This window comes from Chiloscyllium plagiosum, chromosome 10 (assembly GCF_004010195.1).
Source record: "Chiloscyllium plagiosum isolate BGI_BamShark_2017 chromosome 10, ASM401019v2, whole genome shotgun sequence".
NCBI classification, from domain to species: Eukaryota; Metazoa; Chordata; class Chondrichthyes; order Orectolobiformes; family Hemiscylliidae; genus Chiloscyllium; species Chiloscyllium plagiosum.
Genome location: NC_057719.1, coordinates 37,726,340 through 37,752,101, shown reverse-complemented (window position 1 = coordinate 37,752,101; position 25,762 = coordinate 37,726,340). Strand labels below are relative to the sequence as shown.

The 25,762-nt window shown below is 38.5% G+C and overlaps 1 protein-coding gene across 1 annotated transcript in view; it reads right to left on the bottom strand.

The window, feature by feature from the left end:
- Positions 1–25,762, bottom strand: part of znf839 (zinc finger protein 839) — a 48,864-nt gene that overhangs the window by 10,557 nt on the left and 12,545 nt on the right. Inside the window, exons 3-6 of the mRNA XM_043697449.1 lie at positions 17,972–18,103; positions 11,959–12,051; positions 8,984–9,139; positions 4,040–4,177 (exon numbers count right to left, since the gene is read on the bottom strand). Of these exons, the coding sequence (XP_043553384.1) occupies positions 4,040–4,177; positions 8,984–9,139; positions 11,959–12,051; positions 17,972–18,103 (519 nt within the window). The remainder of the gene's footprint in view (positions 1–4,039; positions 4,178–8,983; positions 9,140–11,958; positions 12,052–17,971; positions 18,104–25,762) is intronic.

Below are 25,762 nucleotides of genomic sequence, written 5' to 3'. Positions count from 1 at the left end.
GTCAATGTTTATGTTACTTGCTAGTTTGCATTCATAGTTTTCTTTTCATTCTTTCACAGGATGTGGCATCACTGGCTGGGTCAGCATTTATTGCCTCGAGGGCTGTTTATAGTCAACCATATTGCTGTGGGTCTGGAGTCACATGTCGACCAGGTAAAAACTTCCCTAAAAGGGCCAGATGGGATTTTTTTCTGACAGTTGACAAAGATCATCATTCAACTCTTAATTACAGTTTTCTTTTCATATACCAAATTACAGTTCCACCATCTGGCATGGCACGACATGATTCAAACTGGAGTCCCAGAACATTACCTGGTTCTCTAAATTAATAGCATAGCAATAATATCACTCAGCCATCACATCCCTCTAGTTATTTTCATCTTTTCTTTTTGTGGTCATCTTTTATTGACTTATAAACTTATCCAATCTTTTGGCTAACTACTGACCTTTGTTACATTACATTTTTTTTTTCTTATTTGATGTTATCCTTAAATTCCTTGGTTAATCCCCTTCCTAGGATATTTCCTCCTTATTGGGATACACCTTGCTGGGAGTCATAAACCATTTTATTAAATGACTGCCATTGCTCCTCAACCATCTTTCCTATTAAAATCACTTCCCAGTCTGCTCCAACCAACTCTGCCCTCATTACTTTATAACACATTTAAATTGAGCACAGCCATTTCCAATGAATTCTCCCATTCTCAAATGTAATGCTAAATTCTACCACGTCATGATCGGTTTCATGGGGGTTCTTTCACTCTGAAATCATTTATCGAATGTGCCTCATTACACATTACAAGATCCAAAACAGCCAGTTCACTAGTCTGAGCCACAACTATTCTAGGAAACTGTATCGAAACCTCACAAATGAATTCTTCATTGTAGCTACTTCCTCCAAATTGATTCTACCAATCTACAAGAAGTTGAATGTAGAGCCTTTTTAATATGCCCTCATTATTTCATAGACTCATATCTGCAACACAGAAAGAGGCCATTTGGATTATGTCAGCATCAGTCAAATTCCTGTACCGCAGTGACCGCAATAGGTCAGCAATTCCCTCAGCAATGTGTCTGCCACATTCTTCAGCTTTTTTCAGATTCAGGGGGAATGCTAGTGTCCTTTTTAAAGCCAGCATAAAGAAAATTTTCAAAATATGCAATTTACAAAACACCTGCAAAATCAATTTTGATGAACTAATAAGATAAGTCTAGTTTTGTCAACTCTCATTTGCCCAATGTTTCAGAAGACAAAGAAAATGATCCAAATGGCACTCCCAAACTTTCCTTGAAGTGTGGCAGCATTGAAATTAATCACCGGGAGAAAGTCACCACCAATTGTCCAAAATGGTGACTTGCCTATCAAGCTGCATCACACTGAATTACATCATCTTAAATGAAGCAGAGAAGCAAAGAAAGGAAGTAAATCCTGCATTTCATGACCCACTATCTCATAGGATGTCCTGCCCCATATGCCCAAAGTTGTGAAGGTTGAGAATCAGCCTGTTCAGTTCCAAGGTAATCCATGCAAGAAATCTGTGTCAGAGTACATGTTAATCTGAGGTTCAGCTGATGAGGGGGTAGAATAGAAAAGCAGATTACTATTTAATTGGAGAGAAACTGCAGCATGCTAGCATACAGAGCAATTTGGGTGTCCTCATAGATGGATCACAAAAATAAGCATGCAGGTTCAATAAGAAATTATAAAGGCAAACTTTAACAACAACAGAGTACACCATAAACATAAGGAATTGCTATCATTGCACAGGGCATTGATCACACCTAAAGCTTAGCTTTCCTTATTTAAGCAGATACTTACTTGCATTGGAGGCAATTCAGAGATGGCTTACTCATTTAGCAACCATTTGACAACAAAGAAAAGCACAGTTTTAACATAAACCAGTTGTCCTTACACTCTTGTACTCCAGTGTTGCATTATCTATTAGTGGCAGAAACAAGTGATAAAGAAATTCCATCAACAATGCCTCTGCCACAAACTTCAAATTCAGCAGGGAAACTCCTCAAAATAACCAGGTTATCTTACAAAGTTGTGCAGTTTGGATCTGAACTCACTGGAGTTTAGACAAATGGTATGTGATTTTATTGATGCATGAATATTCTAAGAGAGCTTGACAAGGTAATTGCTGTCAAAAAGGTTTTCCCTATGGAGGAATCTAGAAATAAGGGACACTGTGAGAACAAGGAAATTTCCTTTGATAAGGAGGCTGGAGGAAGTTTGCTCACTAATGTTTAGAATTCTCTAGCCAATGGCGCAGGGGAAGCTGATTCATTTAATATATTAAAGGCTGATCGAGAGATGATTTTTGATTAACAACTAAACAAAGGAGAATAAGGGCAAGGCAGGAAAGTGAAGTTGAGGCCATGATATTATTGAATGGTAGAGCAAGATCCATGGATGAAATGTCCTGTACCTGCTCCTAGTTATGTTCGTATGAAAACCTCCACCCTCAGTGATGTGACAGAGAGTGCGACAGAGGGTATCCAAAGAGAACACACAAAAGGAATGGGTGAAAGTCACCCTCGGAAACTTCAGAGCTGCTAACAGGGATAATTAGTAGGTGATAATGGGTTATTTATCATGAGGCCTTGTTTGTGGGGGTTAGGGTAAAGACATGGGAGAAGGTGCTCTCACCCTAAAATTATTGAACTCGATATTGAGTCCTGAAGGCTACAGGATTCCCAAGTGGAAAATGAAATGCTGTTCTTCCACCTTACTTTGAACTTTGCTGGAGCACTGCAGTAAGCCGGTGACAAATATGTTGGCTAAGGAAGCCTGGGGTCATTTTTGCTGACAGGACAAAGACTTTCTTCAAAATAGTTACCTACTTGGCGTTTTGTCTTCCCAAGGTAGACAAGACCACATTGTGAGCAGTTAATACCCTTCCAGATTACCTATTGTACCTGTGTCTTATCTTTCTGTGTTTCATACATAAACAACCTCAAGCCACTCTGAGTTGCAGCTTTCTGTAATTTCTCTCCATTTAAATAATATTGTTTTCCCTTCCAAAATGAACTTTGCATTTTTTGCACATTATACTCAATTTGCCAACTTTTTGCCCACTTAACTTATCAATATCTCTTTGTAATCTGTTTGTATCCCTCTCACAAACTGCCTTTCCATCTATGGTGTCATCTGCAAATTTGGCGAAAGTACATTCACTTTCTCCCTCTAAGTCATTGATACATATTGTAAACAGTTATAGTCTCAGAATGGATTTTTGTGGAACCCCACAGATCACATGTCACCAACCTGAAAAAGAACCACTTATCCCCACTCACTGTTTCCTCAGATGAGCCAATTTTTTTATCCATGCCAATATATTCCCTCCAACATCATATGTTCTTTTCTTATAAGAAATTATGAGGTACCTTATCGAATGCCTTCTGGAAGTCCAAATAAAAAATATCTACCACTTCCTCTCTATCCACTCTTCAGACTTCCTCAAAAACCTCCAATAAATTGGACAGACATGATTTCCCTTTCATGAAACCATGTTGACTCTGCTCGATTAGATTATGATTTTTCAAATGTTCTGTTACAATTTTCTTCATAACTGATTCCAATACTTTTCCAACAATAGATGATCAGTTAACTGACCTGCAGCTACCCACTTTTTTTCCTCTCTCCCTTTTTGAATAGAGACGTGACATTAGCAGTTTTCCAACTATTTGTTACTTCTTCAAAAATGCAATGATTTTTGGAAAATTACAATCAATGCATCTACTGGTTGAACAAAACAATCTGGATGGTGCACTTGGTAATACCTGATTTTAAAAAAAAGCAAAGAAAACATACTGAACTTAAAGAGGGGATTATAAATCCCTTACAATTTGTTTGGAATATTCTACTTGCTGGACCTTTCAACTGCAGTTATATTGAACATGAATTCTGTTTTTCCATCTCAAATCTCAGTATATTTAAACAGATATTAATATTTTTTTTAGAAGAGTAAGCAACAAAACAATTAAAGTCAACATACATAAACTGCACGGCATCAAATGATTAACCTTCAAATACCTCCATACTATGCTTTTCTCCTGATGAATTGAGATGATTCTGGTCATCTACTGTGACTAATCTGTAGGTTAGGGACACACTTGCATCTTGCTGGTTTTCTTTGTTTGTATATTCAGTTATTCCTAATGACTCAGCAACCTGGAACATTTATAGGAAAGAAACATCAATAAGCTTTAATTTTGTTCAGTTCCTGAAACAAACTTAATGTTCTAGTTATTTAAACACTACTTGTGAACTCTAATATGTTGCAGTAAAAAGTGGTTTTATTTACATTGAATACTGTGGTGGACAGAAGATGTTTTAAACAGAAAGTATTAAAATCACATAGAATGTCTCTCGCCATGTTTTGCATGTGGAAGCCTGTTACTGGAACGCAAAACATCTAGAATGCCAACACTAAAAGAGACTAACAATGTAATGAAAACTTATTTAAGGAAGTTATTGTCATGATAGTTTAAGTTGGAGAGAGGAAATGGTTACATTTTGCCTATCTTGGACAATATATTTTAATCTTGATGGTGAAGTAATCAATGAGATCGAAATTGCTCACACAAACTGGTATCTGTCAGAGATCTGTGAACAAAACAGAAAATGTTGGAAATACTCCAAGTCTGGGAGGTCTTGGGCAAAAAGAAAACAGCTACTGACTTCAAATGTTAGAACTTGCTCTGCACAGATGTCGACTGTTTCCAACACCTGCTTTATTTTCAAATTCCCAGCATCCACAATATTTTGCTTACATATCCTTGTTATATCTTTAATTACCACCATCAACAGTGATTAAGAAACTAATGTTGAAGAAATACAAGTAAGGTCTACATTTATTTTGAAAGACCAGGACATGTATCTACGACAGATAAGAATTTAGATGGATAAAAGGACACTGAGGAGGAAAGAGTGTTCATTCAGGATATAGAAGTGAAAGTGAAGATTATTTACATGAAAAGCTTTATGCTATGTAATAGGAACATAAAAGAAAATAATGAAATGATTGGTTCTGGGTGTGGGGTGTGGAAAGGAATCATGTGAATAAAAGCAGGGGAGAGTGATTCGATAAGACAGCTTATGTGGACAAAATTACCAACATGGAGTTGCTGGGCCAAATAGGATAATTCAGCACTGAAATAGGCCACGATTCTACCAAGGAATTTTTCTGATAAACATTTTTTTTCTCTACTGCCCTCCTAGCAAGCATAAATGTATTCTCGAAGAGGTACCTTCATTCCTTTTTTTCCTCCTTTAGTCTCTTTGTTGAATAACTTCGCAGCCTGATTGTTCAACCTCATCTCAACTTGTGCTCTCTTACACTACCCTTTTTCGTATCCCTAAATTTCATCTCTCCATGTTAGTATTTCAACTTCTATTCATGGCCATTCCTTTGATTTTATTGCTCCCATCATTTCAACAATGAATAAGACCACTTTGGATCACTTTCTAGTATGACTCTCTCTCTTTCCACACCTGAATTCTACCACCTTCTGTTTCCACCTCTGGTAAAAATATGCCGCAGTATACTTACACGTGTACTTTCAAAACCCCAACTGTCTTATCTTTAGCATTCAGTCACCACAATTTTTCTACAGCTATTGAAAAATAGCTCATCTCCTAAAAGGATTAATGTCTATTAACTGAACATTAAAATAATGTAAGGTTGCTATCGTCCTAACAGACCACAGGACAGAACGCTCATTAGGGAGAGGCAGTGGTTTAACCTGAGGAGTGGTTTAACCTGAGGAGTCACCACACCTCAGAGGGGGGGGGGGGGGAAAGAAAGTTCTTTGTGGTTACCTCAGCTGGTGCAGGAATGGATACTGTTAGCATCACTCTGCCATCCAGTTAACTGACCACTACTCCAGCAAAGCCAACAACTTGGCTCCCTTATTCCAATACATGCAGATTGAAGAGATGTAGCAAACAACTGGTTTAGTCATCATCAGATCCAGCTGGACCACACATAAACACTGAACAAGTCCTGCTCTCGTCTATTAGAGCGAATAATGATGCAAGTCAAAGATAATTCCAAGCTTTTATGCTCTGCCGCAAACTTCTACCTAAAAATCTTCTCCTGTCTCTTCCACCTTTACCACAAACAACACCTAATTAACTGTCTGCTGATGCCCTCTCTTCCACAAAACCATCCAATCCCTGAATTTGCATTTTCCCTTGAACCACCTCTGCATCCATTTGGTCCATGAGATCTAAGTCCCGAGTTCGTGACCTTAATCCCACTAAACTGCAGACCTAGTAACATCAGCTCCTGGTCCACATTTCCGTTGAAATAAAAGGCAGAAAATGCTGGAAATACTTCACAGGTCTGACAATATCTGTGGAGAGAGAAACTAACTTAAACTTCAATAACTTTTCAGCAGAATGGAAAAGGAAGGTCAGACCTGAATACTAATATTGAAAATGCTCAAAAAGGGAGAACAACCTTTTTAAATGCCCTACCAATGCCTTTAGCTACCCAAGCCTTAAGCTATGAATTCCCTCCATAATCTTGAGACTTTCAACCTATTTTTCTTTTTTTAAAATGCTTCTTCAGAACTACCTCTATGACATAAATCTTGCTATTTGCCCTACTACTGCCTGTTGTGACAAGGCGCCCAATTTTGTTCTATAACCTTCTGTGAAGCACTTTGATTAATGCCTTTGACAGAGAACAAAGATTTTTTGTTCCTTATTTTATTGTTTCGCAGAATGTAGGCATCGCTGGGTGGATGAGCATTTGTTGGCAATACCTAACTTCCCTTAAAGGTAGTGGTTAGCCACCTTTTTGAACCAATACAGTCACGTAGTGCAAGTACATCAACTGTGTTATTCAGGATTCTGACCCAGTGACAGGGGCAGCATGTTGGTTCAATGACTAGTACTGCTGCCTCACAGCATCAGGAACCCAGGTTCAATTTCAGCCACAGGCTACTTTCTGTCTGGTGTTTACACATTGTCCCTTTGGCTCCCTGGGTTTCCTCCAGATACTCCAGTTTCCTCCAACAGTCCAAACATATGCAGATTAGGTGGACTGGCCATGGGAAATGCAGGGTTACAGGGATAAGGTGGGTCTGTGTGGAATGCTTTTCAGAGGGTCGATGTGGACTCAAAGGGGCCAAATGACCTGCCTCCACACTGCAGAGATTCTATGACAGTGAAAGAACAGTGATAGGGTTCCAAGTCAGGATTGTTTATGGCTTGTAGGGGAATTTGAAGACCGTGACATGCATGTGCAGCCCTTATCATACTAGATTGTGGAGATCACGGGCTCGAAAGAAGATGTCAAGGGAGCCTTGGTGCTGAAGTGACCACCTCCACTCAATCACTGACATCTTGGCACCAGAGATCAAAATATTTCTCCTCACCCTGTGGGCTCCACTAGAGAATTTCTCATGTGCTAGTTTTTTCTTTGATTTCTGAGGGCTACTTCATAAATCTCACCAGCTCTTATTAAATGCTGTCATGTCATAACACAAGTAAAAAAAGTAATATGGGGTCTTAGGGTTTTCTTCTTTTGATAGACATGATAGTATAACAGCCAAATATTACATATGAAGGCCTGAATAGATACTCTTGTGGAACTATTCACATGCATTCTGCCATTTAAGAGAACCTGCCAATTATTCCTACTCTGTCTCTTGACAGAGCCAATTTCCTAACTGAGTCGATAACTGTAACTTGAATTCCATAAGCTTCAACTATAGCTAACTGTCTCTTAGCAGAAACTTTATCAGATGTCTTTTGGAAAGCCATTTAGTCAACATTCCCCTGGCTATTACTTTAATAACTTTAAAAAAAAAAATCACTGATGCTTGTTAGCCATGATCTATCATTTACATATCCTCTTCGCTTAGCTAACTTTCTTTCAGGATGCTCAGTCACTGTACTCTTTTAAACTGCTCAGTCACTTAATCCTTAGTTACAGGCTTACTTACTTCACAATAATTGCTGCCCTAACATTTTAAAACTGAAATCTCTAAAGTCATTGGAAGGAATGATGATATACAGACATCAAAAGCATGTTTTAAAGTATCTGGAAAGCGGTTGCTCTATGTACTACATTTTCTTTAACACTGGTGTTTGAAATCTTCTACAAAACCAGGCCAGCATTGTCTGTACTGCTATTTTCCAGCTCCATCATAGCCTACGTGGGATCTCAGCTTCAGGCCAATGTGCCTACTACTATGGCTGAGTCACTGGGACTGCCAGCTCCCAGCTACATCCCTCAGCCACACTGAAAAGGAATCAGAGGACTTCCCAAACTCCACCTCCACTTTGGAGCAGATGGGGAAGCCAGCCAAGGTGGAGGTGAGTAACCTGAGCTAGGTCAGGTTCAAAAATCCCATGACACCAGGTTATAGTCCAACAGGTTTATTTGAAAACACAAGGTTTCGGAGGCTCACGCTTTCTTCACCTCATAGGTCAGGTTGGACAGCTCTCCACTTTTGAGCAAGGATCAAAATTATATGTTTGCCAAAGGAATTAATTTGTGTTTTGTCCAAACGACGGCTTTAGAATGAGTAAAATTACTTTGAAAGAGACAAAGGCTCCTTCTTAGACCATTCATAGAGATGCTTTATTCTCATTTAAACTTTTATTTTGATGCTCAAGTGCACAAAATACAACATTTTGTCTTAGTTCAAATTCCCCTAAGGCTTACTGCCTTCATTTTCAAATGATCAAAAACAGCACAAGGCAGGCTCCATTAACATAAGTGCATGTAAACATGGATCAGCAGTAATACCAAGCAAAGTTAAAACTGTCACTCGGCAACAAGGCGGGTACCAGTAGTGACCAATGAATTGAGGAATTTACTTATTCCTTTGTATATATGTTGGCCTTAAATATATTCATGCAGAAAAGACACAACAGAATAATTGGTGGAAGGGAACTTAAGAAACAAATCTGTAATTTTCATGTTTGATGGCCTATAAACAAAAAGTAAAAAGCATTCACCTGTGTACAAGAGATCTGCAAGGGCTGTTGAGGATTTATCATCCTATTGGAATTGCTTAAGTGCTCATCAGCCATTTTCTTCACATGTTTATGTAGCATCTCAAATTCTCTATACACATCTGAAAATTGTGGTCTGGCAGGCCGTCCTTTTTCCACCTAGGAATTCAGCACTAAACATGAAAATCAATTACACTGCAGAGCAAAACTTTCATTTATATGACCCGAATATCCAAAAATTCACTTGTACAGTTTTTATAACACTACACAACAAAAAAGTAACTGTTATTACCAGACAGAATAATAGCATTTCAAAATGATTACTCAACTGAGAATTTGTTACATGCACAAGTTTCTCATCAGGCCAAAGTTGATCGATAGCACTTTTTTTCCTGAATCCACAGTATTTTAATTTCCAATACAAAAGCTTAGGAGATATGCAAAAACCTTAAAAGGGCATTCCTTCATAATGAGCTCCTAGGTACAAAGATTGTTAAGCATATCAATCAGCTGCTGTTACTGTGGCAATAACAAAATGCAAAACTACAAATGCAAGATGTGTTCATGTATATGCCCCTTATCAAAAAGGAAATTCAAATAATAGGAAATGTATAAGAGGGCACATGAACAGGAAGGGTTTAGAGGGATATGGTCCAAGTGCTGGAAAGTGGGACTAGATTAGGTTACGATATTTGGTTGGCATTGACAAGTTGAACTGAAGGGTCCATTTCCATGCTGTACATGTTTATGACTCGAAATACAGATCAATTTCTATATGGAATGGGAAAAGAACAATGAATATTTTGGTTTTAACCGTTTGGTGCAAACGAGTTTCCATTTTGCCTTTTAATTTGCCTTTTCTTTTTAAAGGGGATTGCAGATCTTCTGTATTCCTAGCATTTGTTTTGACTCCACCTATCCAAAGGCTTGAGAAGATTTCAGTCTATCATTCAGAAGCCATTAAAATCTGTGAATACAAACTTGTCACAATTTTCAAGTGTTCCTGCTCAAAAGGAATTCTGTGTTGACAGGTGGCCGTATGACGATAGACGAAGCACCACAGAACAATTCAACTGTGTGTTTTGCACTCAGAGCCACCAACAGGATGAGATACATTTTCTTCATTGTAGATGAATAATTCAAAAATTAACCAAAATGGATTAGTAACAAGCTATGGACCTCTTCGCATCCAAAGCCAAGGTAAAACAAATGTTCACATTTTAATTGAAAGGAAGGTTCTATACTGGTGACTGCACCACAATCCCGTTATTTTCAGATTTGTTTTGAAGGGGAGGACAGGAAGTAGTTAAGAAGAAAACTCAAAACTCCTCACCTTAATTACTAGGTCTATCATTGAGTACTGCATCACAGTATGGCAGTCCTTTTACAAAACCATCACCGTTGATGTATGATAACAATTCTTATCAAGAATTCTGTCTCGGTCACCTTTATTTCCAGTTTGCAATAGGGGCAGAAAGACTTGCAAAATAGTGGATTTATGAATAACTTTGTGAATTGAGTGTACACATGCACTCTTGAAACTTTTAAATAAAAAGATCTATTTTAGGGACCTCCAGAGCCTGGTATGTCTGCAATAACAAGCAGCATTTGTCTACTTGTGAGAAAAGAGACACGCTGTTGAAGCTTTTCATTTTGCACCCATCAGAATCACAAATTTACCAAACTTCTCAATACGCAAGCAAATATTACCAAGCAACTATTTGTTTATTTCTAAGGGAGCCCAGGAAGGAATGCATCTTTAAGCAAACAGGAAATTTTTTAAACATTCAAGTTTAATAAACAGATTCAACAACTGGAAACTACATTATTATCTCTAAAAAAAAAAGCACAAGGTATTTATTAGCTTCCCATGTTATGGTATTAATAAGGTTGGATGAATAAAATAATGAATTACAGAATGGGCACAGACTGTGTGGTCATAAATTAAAGCAGAACTGTTAGTGTTCATTATTCAATAAGAAGTGACAGTTCTCAGACAAGATGATGTGGAAACCCAAAGCCAGTGTCAGTATTTCTACTCCCCCCCCCAGTATTAATCACACTATGTAAATATTTCAGAAAGATTAATCTAGTTGAATAAAGTGCAACTAGGATCTTAATGGCATGCGAGCTTCATTATTACAGGTAAACACCTTCACTGGCCCTGAAAGCCATTTACGTATTTTGGGAATGTCAAACTTCTTTTAATAAGTATAACTTATTATCAAAGTTTATCTTTATTTAAAGATCAATTTAATCTGTCAATTACATATTTCGATATCTGAATATTTAGAAGTTCATGATTTTTAAGTACTTCAAAATTTCTTGTTTGTCATCTCATTATTTGAATGTGATTAGTCGATTACTTACTTCATGACATCACTGTTGCTACAACAAAGATATCTCCTTGACCTGGCACCAGATTCAAACTGCTACCCAATAAAGCAGAAAGCTACAGAGATCATGAACACGTCATCAGTAATCTTCTTGAAGGCCAGCAAAAAATAGTCACACTTTACAACCATAAAATTTGGGCTAATACTTTTCCAAAATATATCCAATTATTTGGCCTACAGTGAAACCATTATGTACTTCAACATAAAATAGCACATGGGAAGAAATAGTTTTGAGAATAGATTTTTTTTTAAATTGTCAGATTTTTCACAGCTATAGTTCTCCACATTAAAACCCCAATAACTGTAAGAACTTTGAATGAATAATAAGTCATTAGGAAAGTATACAAAATGTTTTATATCAGTTATATTAGAAAATCAACCTATGCATTTCTTGGAATGGCAGATTACAACAGTGAAGTCTTATGAGAAACAAAGTTTATTTTGGATCTAATAACAAAAAGTACATTCTGATCATTGTGTTTTTGTGGATGAAATATTCAGCACTAGACTTGAATTTTCACTGCATAGTTATGTAACACACAGCGTTACCCAGTATTAAGCTTCAAGAATAATGTGGCTTACCTTCATTAACAGAAATTCCCAGAGAGTAATGACTTTTGTAAGCCTAGGAAGAGCCAATTCCATCAATTCCTCGTCATCACACTGTTTGAGCAGCTAGTTAAAACATAACTTTAATTATTGTGCTGCCAGAATAACTTAGCATTCTACATTTATGAAAGCATTGTTGAGTCAAAAAATTAATGTCCTACAGTCACTTAAAGTAGCTGTTGCATACTGGCAAAGTAACTAGACTGGTAATCCACAGTGCCTAATGTTCTGGGATCATGTGATTGAATCCCACCATGGCAGGTAGCAAAATTTGAATTCAATAACTTTTAAAAGTATGGAATTAAAATATCAACCATTGTCGTAACAACCCATCTAATTCACTAATGTCCTTTAGGGAAGGAAGTCAGCTATCTTCTCTGGTTTGTCTATATGCAATCTGGTTGCCCTATGAAAATGGACTAGCCCACGGCTCCAAAACACGTTTTAAAATCCTGCTGCGGGTTGAACTTTCATAATTAGAAAGAAAACAGAAAATGCTCACTAAACTCAGAAGCATCTATAAAGACAAAAACAGAGTTAATATTTCAGGTCAAGGACCTTTTATCAGATCTGTAATGACCTTACTGCACCGAGTATTAAACTTTCTTGATCCACAAAGCATTCTGGCATTAAAAGTTGAAGAAAGCTTTAGAACAAAAAAACTAAGTGTTGAAATTTCAGTAGGTCAGCTCCATAGCACCAGAATGAAAAGACTACTTTAAAACAAAAGTTGGGTTTGGATTCGAGGTAATAGGGTACTTCATTAAGAATAAACAACATATTGATGAAATGCAACATCACAGAATTGCTAGCAAAGAGCTCATGAAGAAAACATTGTATGGATTTGAATTTGGTTCGTTCCAGGAAACTGACTAGAGCTGAACTGTTTTTTTTAAGAGCAAGTAAAAAATTTAGAAGAATCTCCAGATTCCTTGTTAGGATAACAGTTTTCTTTAATATGTATTAGTAACTTAATCATGGATATACAGGACAATTTAAACATTTATGCATGACACAAATCTGGAAATATTATGAATTGTAAGGATAATAATAAACTTTAAGAGGATGTAGATCATTGGAAGGATGGGCAAGTGAAAGATCATAAGAAGTAGGAAATGGAGTAGGCTGTTTGGTTCCTCAAGTCTGCTCCACCATTCAACAGAATCATGACTAATCAGATAATCATCTCGTCCACTTTCCTGCCTTTTCCCGGTAACCCTCGATTCCTCCTACTGATCAAGAAACCTACCTATCGCAGCCTTAAATATACACAAGGGCTTTGCACCCACAGAGAGCTGTGGCAAGGAGTTCAAAAAATTCACAATCTTCAGGAGGACGTTCTTCCTCACTTCAGTCTTACATTGGTACTCTGAGTTCTGAGACTATATCTGTTGGTCCGAGACTCGCCCATGCAAGACATCAGGGTCAGGGGATTGATATACCTTTAGCCCAATTCATTTGTCTAATAGTACTTATCTAGAATGGTGATGGTACTTAATTCCTCCCCCATATTCTTTTATGTTAATGGGACATTTGAAATATCTTCCATCTTAAAGAGTAATGCAAAATATCTGTTTAATACCTCTGCCACATTTTTTGTTGCCCAAAATATCTCCTCACATTCACTTTCTATGGGGCCTATGTTCACATTAACGTCTTTCTTGCTTTTTATATGTTTAAAGAAGCTCTTTTCAGTTTTTATATTTCCTGCTGGTTTGCCCTCATTGCTTGTTTTCTATTATCTTTTAGTCCTCCTTTCCTAGACTTTGAATTTATTTCAGTCTTTAACTTTTGCCTCCTTATGTGCTTTTTCCATAAACTTAAAACTCCCCTTAACTTCCTTGGTTTATCCCTCAGAATCTTTCCTCCTTCCTGAGGAATGGTCTCTGGTTCACTATTCCAAATAACCTTTTGACCTCTCATAAAAGTCACTCTTCACAGAAATGAAAACACATTTCAAATCCTAATCCCAAATTATAATAACATTATAATACCATAAAACAACATACCACACTTGTATAAAACATTGGTTCAGCCTTAAATAAAGTATTGTGTCCTGTTCTGGTGATCACATTTTAGGAAACACATGAAAACATTAGAGATGGTTCAGAAAAGAGAAGAATGGTTCGAGGGATGAGAAGCTTCAGCGCTATGAGTACATTGGATAAGTTAGGGCTGTTATGTTGGAGAAGAGAAGATTAAGAGGAGATTTGATGAAGGTATTCAAAATTGTGAGACTATAAACTAAAGATTATTGACATAAGAAATAATGGTAAAGCAAACACACATATGTGCAATTAGTGGTTTGCATTTGGAATGCACTGCTTGAAAGTGTGAAGGCAAATTCAATCAAACCCTCAAAAAGAAGTGAATAATCCTTGAGATTAGGGATTGCAGGACTATGGGAAGAATGTAGAATATTCCTTTAAAGGGAGCAGTTGATGTTATTAGTAGACATGATGTGGAAGTGCCAGTGTTGGACTGGGGTGGACAAAGTTTAAAATCACACGACAGGTTATAGTCCAACATGTTTATATAAATCCAAATAAACCTGTTGGACTATAACCTGGTGTTGTGAGATATTTAACATTGTTAGTAGATGCATTATAGAGGAAGCTAGGTAAATAAGAATAGAAAGAAACCCAAATAAAGTGAAAACATCTGGCATTGACTGGTTAGAAGAGTGACCTGTTTCAGTGTCATACACTCTGTGAAATGCCTTTTATAAACATGATTTGTCATGCTATGATATCAGTGATCAATTAAATGAGATGCTATGTGCTATTACAAACTAAAATTGTTTAAACAGGATTTTTGTGATGTAGGCAGCTAGCTCCATAAAATCTTACAGCAGCAAAGACAGTCTCAAATTTAAATGCACAAAGTTCAATTAAATAGGTGTTTGCTGTCCTCCAATAAATCTATATGCACCAAAAGCTGCATCTTTACCACATCAGGCCCAACACCCTGTAACATCAAAATTGTGTTTCCTTCATGTGCCATGTTTTGCAAATTTCTTGATAGCCACCAACATGTTGGTGTTAATCTCAAGTCTTATGTCTGTCTGCTTCTTATTCTTGCTTACAAGATGCTTTTCGGGCAAATGACATACTTCCTATAATCGTATCATACTCTGGTAATAAACTTCTAACTAACGCCACACATCTCAAGTGATAAGGGGCCTAAACACTGCAAAGTATTGCACCTATCATAAGCATGGTAAAAACAATATACAACCAAATGTTAGTGACAGATTACCCCAAGGGAAGACAGGAATCTCATCTTTGGAATTCATTTGGAAAAGAACTGGAAAGATTTATTAGAAAATAGAGGGACTCTAAAAAATGTATGACAACATTTTAAAAAGGAAAAAGACAACAGAAACAAGAACGAACATATAGTCAAATATAACCTTGTAAAATAATTTTAGAGTATTGCCATTAAAAGGGTGAAGCAGTATTTGCAACATTATGCAACACTGATTCATATACTTTTAAGTTTTAAAAATCAAAACAAATAGATTAAATATTCATAATCATATCATCAATTGTGAATGAAAGAAGGGTGGTCTTGAGAAAGAAAAAAGGAAATTGCCACTGGCAAGGTGGAATGCAATTTATCGGTTATGCGTACCCTTATAAATCCTCATTCACCTCTAGACCCCATTATTTCAACACTTTTCTAGCTGGTTGACAGTCTTCCATCTCCAGAAACACGAGGTTATCAAAAAGAAATCTGTTCTCTCTATGCTAATTTGGTCAAATTTCCAATGACCCAACACCTTTGTTCCCTAACTCTCCAAATTGGTTTTTGGTCTAGGAATCTCATTTTTACAATTCACACGATTATTCCAAATTCTTCGTAGTTTAACCCTCCTTATCTCTAGCAAAGCACAGTCAGGCAGCATCCAAGGAGCAGGAGAGTCGACATTTCAAGCATAAGCTCTTCACCAGGAACTCCTGGTGAAGGGCTTATGCTCGAACCGTCGACTCTCCTGCGCCTCGGATGCTGCCTGACCAGCTGTGCTTTTCCAGAGCCACACTTCTCAACTCTGATCTCCAGCATCTACAGTCCTCACTTTCTCCTCCTTAACTCTGATCTGTAGAGCTCTACAACCCTCCAAGATTTCTGTGCTCCTTCAATAACAGACTCTTGGCATCTCTTGCTTTATTGCTCCAGTATTTGCAATTGTGTCTTTGAGATTTCCTTCTTAAATCTCTGTATGTCGGTCTCACACTGCCTCTCCTTTTTAAAGAGGTTTTGTAAAGACTTCCTTCATTGATCAAACTATATGCACATCCACCAATTTTCAGGCAAACAGGAAACTTCGCTTAAGGGATTTGACACAACTTTCATCTAAGCTAGACATACTATGTGAAGAAAATCCGAAACTCAGATTTCTCACTTGGCTGACAGACTCCCCTTGTCTCTTCATTTTTTTGACTCTCCATATTCTCTCCGAGTTCTCTCTCCTTTCCAATCCGCTCTCCGTTCTGACTGATCACACTCTCTCCTACTGAGAATACACGACTCCAGAGTCCAAGTTAAAGCACAAATCCTCTGTTTAGTAGCTTCCCTCTGCAACCCTGCAAAGACAAACACTCTCTCTCATTTCCTTCACACCAGCCCCCACAACAAAAAAGAAACCACTCCTTGCAATCACCATCATTTCTTCCATTTTACTCTTTCCAGTTACACCACCTGCGGGAAATGGTTTCACACTATCTTTCCTAATCTCAACGTTCATCCTTTCCTTTCTCTACCTACTCTTTGTTTCTCCCCTCTTCTGCATCATAGAACATAGAACACAGAACATAGAAGAGTACAGCACAGAACAGGCCCTTCAGCCCACAATGTTGTGCCAAGGATTATTCCTAATCTAAAATAACTTAACCCATGCACCCCCTCAATTCACTGCTGTCCATGTGCATGTCCAGCAGTCGCTTAAATGTCCCTAACGTCATTGCTTCCACCGCCACCACTAGCAATGCATTCCATGCATTCACAACTCTCTGCGTAAAAAACATACCTCTGACGTCTCCTCTATACCTTCCTCCTAATATCTTAAAATGATGACTCGATCCGTGCCTCTCATTACCTTGTATACCTCGATCATGTCATGTCTCTTCCTCCTTCTCTCCAGAGAGAAAAGTCTGAGTTAGTCAACCACTCTTTGTAAGACAAGCCCACCAGTCCAGGCAGCATCCTGGTAAACCTTCTTTGCAGGTCTCTGAAGCCTCTATCTTTCCTATAATAGGGCGACCAGAACTGGACACAATATTCCAAGTGTGGTCTCACCAGCGACTTGTAGAGCTGCAGCAAAACCTCGTGGCTCTTAAACTCTATCCTCTTGACAATGAAGACCAAAACACCATATGCTTTCTTAACAACCCTGTCCACTTGAATGGCAACTTTGAGGGATCTATGCACTTGAACACCAAAATCCCTCTGTTCCTCCACACTGCCAAGAATCCTGTCTTTAATCCTATATTTCAACATTAAAGTTCGACCTTCCAAAATGCATCACTTCACATTTATCCAGGTTGAACTCCATCTGCCATTTCTCAGCCCAGCTCTGCATCCTGTCTATGTCGTGCTGCAGCCTGCAATAGCCTTCGATACTGTCAACGGGACCTCCAACCTTTGTGTCATCAGCAAATTTACTAACCCACCCTCATCCTTCCACCTCTTTTCCATTTCGCCCATCACTATCTACTACTCTCTCAGCTCTCTTTACTCCATTCTTCTCTTCCTTTGCTTGTTCTCTTCTCACCTCCCAATCTTCAGCACCAGAATTTACTCCGTGTGTTTCATGCAATGGAAAGTATAGTAATAAATACACTTCACATAAAATTCATCACAACATTAAATTGGAGAGAAGGTCTGCATTATATTGAAGATTCACAAAATACTTTAGAACGCTTCGAAAGGAAGTTAAAAATTTGCACCAGGTTTATCCAAAGCCATGTGCACTAAAAACAAATACCTCTTTTATTCTTGCTTTTCTCTTCAGGATTTGCTCTTGATGATAAGTGTTGTTGTGATGTTTTGGAGGTCGACCACGTCGTACAGTCCGTCGGCGTCCAGGAAAATGTCGTGCTAATGTAACCTTTTCAGTCTATAGGAAAAATAAACTTGCACATTTTACCTCATGTTACCGAATAATCAAATTATTTTTCTGTACAGGCATGGCTAATACTCAATTCCAAATAAAATATTGCAGTGTTACTGGATACAAAACATAGGGAACTGAATAATGAAATGATTTGCCAATAAGTAAAGATAAACTACCAGTCTTTATCATAGGTGAGGAGAGAGGTTGAGAAAGAGTCCTTCATGATACACCAGTATGGGAACTGAATCCATGTTACTAGCATCAGTCTGCCTCTCAAACCAGTCATTGAGCTAAATGAGCTAACTACTACATATGGACTAAGTAAATAACCAGTTGAATAAATTATACTAGTCACATTAGCCCAAAACAAAAACAGAGTACACAAAAAAAACCAAAGACACCCAAAAATAGCATTTGCTTCACATCAGAATAACCTGCACAATGTTCATATCATTATGCATTCTATCCTTCTCATTAAACATCTCAACACCAACCTTTGAATTAAATATTAGAAACATGCTAAGATACATTAAAATTATAAGTCTAGGAAGAATTTTGATTAAGAAAAAAAAAGTTTCATTTATTTCCATTTAAAATTAATGTAAGTGCACATAAACTACATTGTGGGCTCTGTAAATATCTTAACCACAGTGCATATTTATATATGCATGGAAAGAATTAATGTAACATCTAAAGTGGCACAAAATAAGAGAAAACAAGTAGTGCAAATGCATGCAAATGAGCAATTAAGTCTTGCGTGTTAAATGTAAACCAGTCACAATGTTAGTTCTGTTTTAAACTTGAAAACTTTCATGGTCACATTTCACATCAATAAAAAGGTCATCCAACAACTTGCACTTAGACTGCAGAAATTAACAGCTCATGGTACTTCACAGAAGCACCAGGAGCAAAGATGGGCAATCAACAGCTTGATCAAAGAGAAGTTCATAGAGCATTAAAAGAACAAAGTGTAAGAATCACAGAGAATGAAGCTAAAAGCACAGGTGCCAATCAATGCTCCTGTTAAGCTGTGCAGTAGCCAGAAAGTAACACAAGCTTAGCGAAGAAAAATAACATGCATGTGACTGTTTGAAAAATGTAAAGTAACTAGGTGCTGAAAGAAAATACATTCTAGACAACTAAACTTAAATGGCAAAATGGTGCCAAAGAAGAATTGGGGGGGTTGGGGGCAGTGATTGCAGAACAGGCCAAAGTCAGAATGGAAATTTCAGTCAGACAAGCCTATTATGCAATATAAAAACAAGTTACAGTTTCTTAGATCTGGAAACAACTTAGATCAGCAAGCATATTGGTACTCGTTAAGAGGTTCCTGCCATAGGACAGCACATTTTGGGTCAGCTGAAGTTAACAATGCAGAAGGGTAGCACTAAAACAGTTGATTCTGAAAGTAATAATGGCATGGATGAGGACTTTAATACAAGATGGCTGAGGTACAGTAAAGGCAGGAAGTAGGTGGTCTCTGCAGAAGATGGAATACAATGTAAAGGGAGGATGCTGGGGAAACAATCTCTAAGGGAACTCTAAGGCAATAAGCAGGGTAGATGAAATCAGTGGCAAGTGTAGAATGCAATACCATAGTCTTACCACACCAGCTGGAATATATGGCTTATTAAGACTAGATGTCGGATAATTGTGGAGAAATATTGCTGGTATTGCCAAGTTATTTGACACAATATCAGAATAGGCAGAGAATGATGTAGCCAGAGCCTACCATGTATTTGACGTGGAGGAAAGAACAGATAATATATTCTTGGTGAGAAGGATTATTACTTGTAGAAATACTCAAATTATAAATCACATTATAAGAATTGAAACATGAAAGTGAAGTCACACTAATCTAGACACAGAGGAAACAACTCAATCACATCAAAGGTTTCTAAGACACAATGGGGACTAATGCACCACAATCACAGAAAGACATCCAGAATTTCTGTCTTTTCACGGGATGTGGATGCCCAGCTAGACCAACATCCTTACTTAAGATGATCTAGGAACCACCTTTTGAACCAACACTGAGTCAAAGTATTGCAGTGCTTTTCGGGAGAGAGTTCCAGGATGCTACTTCAGTATAAATAACAATATAGTTCGAAGCAGCTTAGATAGGAACCACAGGTGCTGACATGCCAAATGCATCTGCTCCACTTCCACAACTTGGTGGTAGAGGTTACAGGGTTGGAAGGTGGTGTCAAAAGAACCTTGGAAATTTGTAGTGCACCTTTTAGTGATATACTATGCTGGGGTTCTGTACACTGGTGTGGAGGGAGTGAATGTTTACTGCAGTGGGTGGGGTGCAAATCAAGCAGGTTGCTTTCTCTTCGAAAGTGCCCAAGAGAGTGCTATTGAAGCATTAAACAGATAAGCAAGTGGACAGTATTCCATCATTCTCCTGACTTGTGCCATGTAGATGTTCGATTGACCATAAGACAAAAATACCATAACAAAGGGGCAGAGTAAGGCCATTTGGCCCATCAGGTCTGCTGCACCATTCAATCACGGCTGATATATTCCTTAACCCCATTCTCCTGCCTTCTTTCCGTAATCCTTGATCCCCTTATTATCTATCCTTATCTTAAATATTCACAATGACTTGGTCTCCAAAGCCTTCTGCAACAATGGATTCCACAGATTAATCACCCTCTATTTGAAGAAATTCCTCCTCATTTCAGTTGTAAAAGGGTCAGCCCCTCATTCGGATGCTGTGTCCCAGTCTCTCCTACTAGTGGAAACATCTCTTCTACCTCCACTCTATCCAGGCCTCTCAATATCTGTAAGTTTCACCCGGCAGTCAGTCCATGTGGCATTTTATAAATTCCTACTTTGGAAATAGAACCGGTCTGACTCAAGGTTGGAATACAGACAGACTCTAAGCGCACACCTTTAATGCATTGCCTGAGCTGAGTTATCACTTTTCTTTTCTAAAACCTTAAGTTATCGCGGGAATGTGACTTGAAAGAAGTGCTTGGATTTACACATTAATGAATCATCATGGTGAACCTGCACAGTTACTGCCTTTGCTGTTTGAATTCATGTATCGCTGGACATCGGAGTGCGTCTGGGAAAATTAACAAACGGTGAAATTCACAAATGATCTTGGAGGAACTGTTTGGGTGAAGTCACAGCACAGAATCAGATAAGTGAACAGTTGAAATGTGGCCTACAGAAAGTCTGCATTAGTGAGTAGAGTGGACTCTTTCTTGATTATATCTTTTTTGAGATATGTTTCTTGATTCAACTTAAAATAGAAGCTATAACTATTAATTTAACCTGGAGCAGTGTTTTATAGAGGAATAAGACGGTGTTATTTTCGAGGTCTGTGAAGGAGCAAAAATGGCCTTTAGTAGAGTGATATGTGCTTCTTGTCAAATGTGGAAGTTTAAGGAGAGTTTACGGGTTAGTGTGGATTACATCTGCAATAAACGCTTTGGTTAAGAATCCTATCAGATCAAATGGATTGGTTGGAGAGACAGTTCAAGGCAATGAGGAATTTGCAAGAGCAACAGCATGTGATGGATGGCAGTTATAGAAAGGGGAAAAAGTCGCAGATACAGTCACATAGATGGTTTAATTCCAGGAAAGGTAAGAGAGGTGGGTAGTTAGTGCAGGAGTCTTCTGTGACTATCCACATTTCAAACAAATGTGCTGTTTTGGAAAATGTAGGGGGTGATCGATTCACAGAGGAACATGGCACGAAAAGCCAAGTTTCTAGTATTGAGACTGCCTCTAATGCAATGAGGGGTATGTCAGGTTCCAAGAGATCAATCGATCTAAGTACAGAATAATATTTGTTATAGAAGCACCCATTGAGACACTTGTTATGTCATAATTTGTCTTTGTTAGGGGACTCTGTAGTCCGAGGTACAGACAAACGTTTGTGTGGGCAGCAGCGAAAACTCAGAATGGTGTGTTGCTTCCCTGGTGCCAGGATCAAGGATGTCTCAGAGAGGGTGCAGAATGCTGTCACGGGGGAGAGGGGCCAACAAGAGGTCATTGTCCACATTGGAACCAATGACATAGGAAGGGAAAAGGTTGAGATACTGAAGGGAGATTACAGAGAGTTAGGCAGGAATTTAAAAAGGAGGTCCTCAAGGGTATTAATATCTGGATTACTCCCAGTGCTACGAGCTAGTGAGGGCAGGAATAGGAGGTCAGAGCAGATGAATGCATAGCTTAGGAGCTGGTGTATGGGAGAAGGAATCACATTTTTGGATCATTGGAATCTCTTTTGGGGTAGAAGTAACATGTACAAGGAGGATGGATTGCATCGGAATTGGAAGGGCGCTAATATACTGGCAGGGAGATTTGCTAGAGCTACTTGGGAGGATTTAAACTAGTAAGGTGCGGGGGGGTGAACCCAGGGAGATAGTGAGGAAAGAGATCGATCGGAGACTGGTACAGTTGAGAAAAGAAGTGAGTCAAACAGTCAGGGCAGGCAGGGACAAAGTAGGACTAATAAGTTAAACTGCATTTAAGGGAAGTTATTTGGGTGGAACCGAGAAATAAGAAAGGGATGATCACCTTACTGGGATTGTATAATAGACCCCCTAATAGCCAGAGTGAAATTGAGAAACAAATTTGTAAGGAGATCTCAGCTATCTGTAAGAATAATGGGGTAGTTATGGTAGGAGATTTTAACTTTCCAAACATAGACTGGGACTGCCATAGTGTTCAGGGTTTAGATGGAGAGGAATTTGTTAAGTGCGTACAAGACAATTTTCTGATTCAGTATGTGGATGTACCTACTAGAGAAGGTGCAAAACTTGACCTACTCTTGGGAAATAAGGCAGGGCAGGCAACTGAGGTGTCAGTGGGGGAGCACTTTGGGGCCAGCAACCATAATTCTATTAGATTTAAAATTGTGAAGGAAAAGGATAGACCAGATCTAAAAGTTGAATTGTTAAATTGGAGAAAGGCCAGCTTTGACAAGAACTTTCAAAAGCTGATTGGAGGCAGATGTTCGTAGGTAAAGGGACGGCTGGAAAATGGGAAGCCTTCAGAAATGAGACAACGAGAGTCCAGAGAAAGTATATTCCTGTCAGGGTGAAATGAAAGGCTGGTAGGTATAGGGAATGCTGGATGACTAAAAAAAAATGGAGGGTTTGGTAAAGAAAAAGAAGGAAGCATATGTCAGGTATAGACAGAATAGATCAAGTGAATCCTTAGAAGAGTATAAAACCAGTAGGAGTATGTTTAAGGAGTTGAAGGAGGCTGGTACAATTGCAACATTTAAAAGGCATCTGGATGGGTATATGAATAGGAAGGGTTTAGAGGGATATGGGCCGGGTGCTGGCAGGTGGAACTAGATTGGGTTGGGATATCTGGTCGGCACGGACAGGTTGGACCAAAGAGTCTGTTTCCATGATGTACATCTCTATGACTCTATGACCAAAACCTGCAACCCCATTCTAAGTGATTAAAGACTTAACAATAATCTAGGTTTGCTTAATATATCGCATCAGTTATGACATCTTTGACTTTAAATTCTGACGAAGGAGCAGTGCTCCAAAAGCTTGTACTTCCAAAAACATTTGTTAGACTACAATCTCATGTTGCATGATTTTTAAACTTCATCCACCCCAGTCCAACACCCACACCTCCACATCAAATAAACGTGTTGGACTATAAACCAGTTTGTGTGATTTTTCACTTTGTCCACCCCAGTCCAACACTAGCACCTCCACATCATCCTTAATAATGGAACTCTATAACTTACCAACTAGAGGTCAGGCTAACTGGCCCTATCACTCCCTGTCTCTGCCTCCCACCCTTCTTAAACAGAAGTATTAGATTAGCCATTTTATAGTCCTCTGGGACCCTCCCTGACTCCAGTGATTCCTGAAAGATCATCACCGATGCCTCCACAATCTCCTCAGCTACCTCCTTCAGAACTCTGTGCTGTTGTCAGTCTTGTCCAGGTGACTTAACCAATTCAGACCTTTCAGCTTCTCCAGCACCACCGTGTTAGTGATGTCAACGGGAAAATGGGAGGGGAGGAACTGGATGCAAAACTTATGGCTATTGGTCTGTTTTTGTTGCCACAGCATTCATATGACTTGCCAAGTCAGTTTTTGGTCAATTCTTAAGCCCAGGATTTTGACAGTGAGGGGCATCAGTAATGGTAATACTACTGAATATCAACGGAGGGTGGATAGATTTTTTGCTGTTGGAGATAATCTTTGCCTGGCACATGTAGTGTGAATGGTGTTTGCCACTCATCAGTTAAGCCTCTAATTTGCCCAGGTCTCATTGCACATGGACATGAACAGCGTTCAATATCTGGAGAATCAGGAATGGTACCAGACATTTCGCAATGAATCATTTGCTGATACTTAACCATATAATTAGTCAAATGCTGCCTTCATATCAAAGGAATGCACTCTCATCTCATCTCTGATTTCAGCTCCTTTATCCATGTTTGGACCATGATTGTAATGATATCAGGAGCTAAGCAGCCCTGGCAGTTTCAGTACTACAGCATGGGCAAAAACATCATTCCAAAAAGCAAAACGGTTGCTGTAAAGATGGAAATTTTTGGAGTTGACAGCATGTTCATGAATCTTCCTGGAAAGGGAGGATACCGACTTTGCTGAAGCAAAGGTGACGAATGATTTAGCAATGACAGCTGAAAAACTGGCAAATGGAGAGGCAAAGGGTGGACATTTGAAAGAACTGGTATAAGCTACAAGAACAAAAATGTACTGAAAGCAGAATTAATTTGATCCAGACTGAACAGGTACTTCATTTTAGTCAGAAGGTTAGTGTATACATTGGCTTCAGAAGTTCCAATGTTAGCAGAAACAGATCAACAGAATGACTGTTGGCACGTCAGCAGCTAGCCTGCAAATACTGACATTGACTTACACAGCTGGAAACACCAACATAGTCTGCTGCTTTCAGAATTTAAACTGTTACTACATGCAGTCTGATTAAGTATTATATATTTCTTTTTAGTACAAGCCCGCAAAAATTCCTGCCACTGCAAAAATCTGAATTCAGAATAACACAGAAATGCTTAACATTTAAATTAATTAGCACACTGTAGTAGAAATCAAACTACATACAAGTGGTTGAAAATAGAAAAAGTTGAATGCCACTGGAACAGACAATTACTGTGTTCCTGAGGCCAGCAGGTTATAAAGTCTGCGATGACCACAATTCACTCAGCCATCGTGTTTCCTCTCCCATTTCAACTGTTCTTTGGAATATCCTTTGGCACAAGTTTCAAACAGCAGTTATTTTAAAACAAACACTTGTTAACCTAAAAAGAATATAGTCAATGTATTAAAAATCTCTTAATTCTTCTTTAACAATTTCAAATTGCAATTTGTCTTTTCTTCCCTTCATATTTTTCTAGATCGTGCATTGGACCACTGTTGGGAACAACTGACACCAGATTGTTCTGTTGTCTCCACAGTCAGTAATGATAGAAAGAAATCTGTTCCTTAAATCTACTGTTTCATACTGTTTCTGCAACTACTTTTTGTCATTTACATAAATGATTTGGATGCGAGCATAAGAGGTATAGTTAGTAAGTTTGCAGATGACACCAAAATTGGAGGTGTAGTGGACAGCGAAGAGGGTTTCCTCAGATTACAACAGGATCTGGACCAGATGGGCCAATGGGCTGAGAAGTGGCAGATGGAG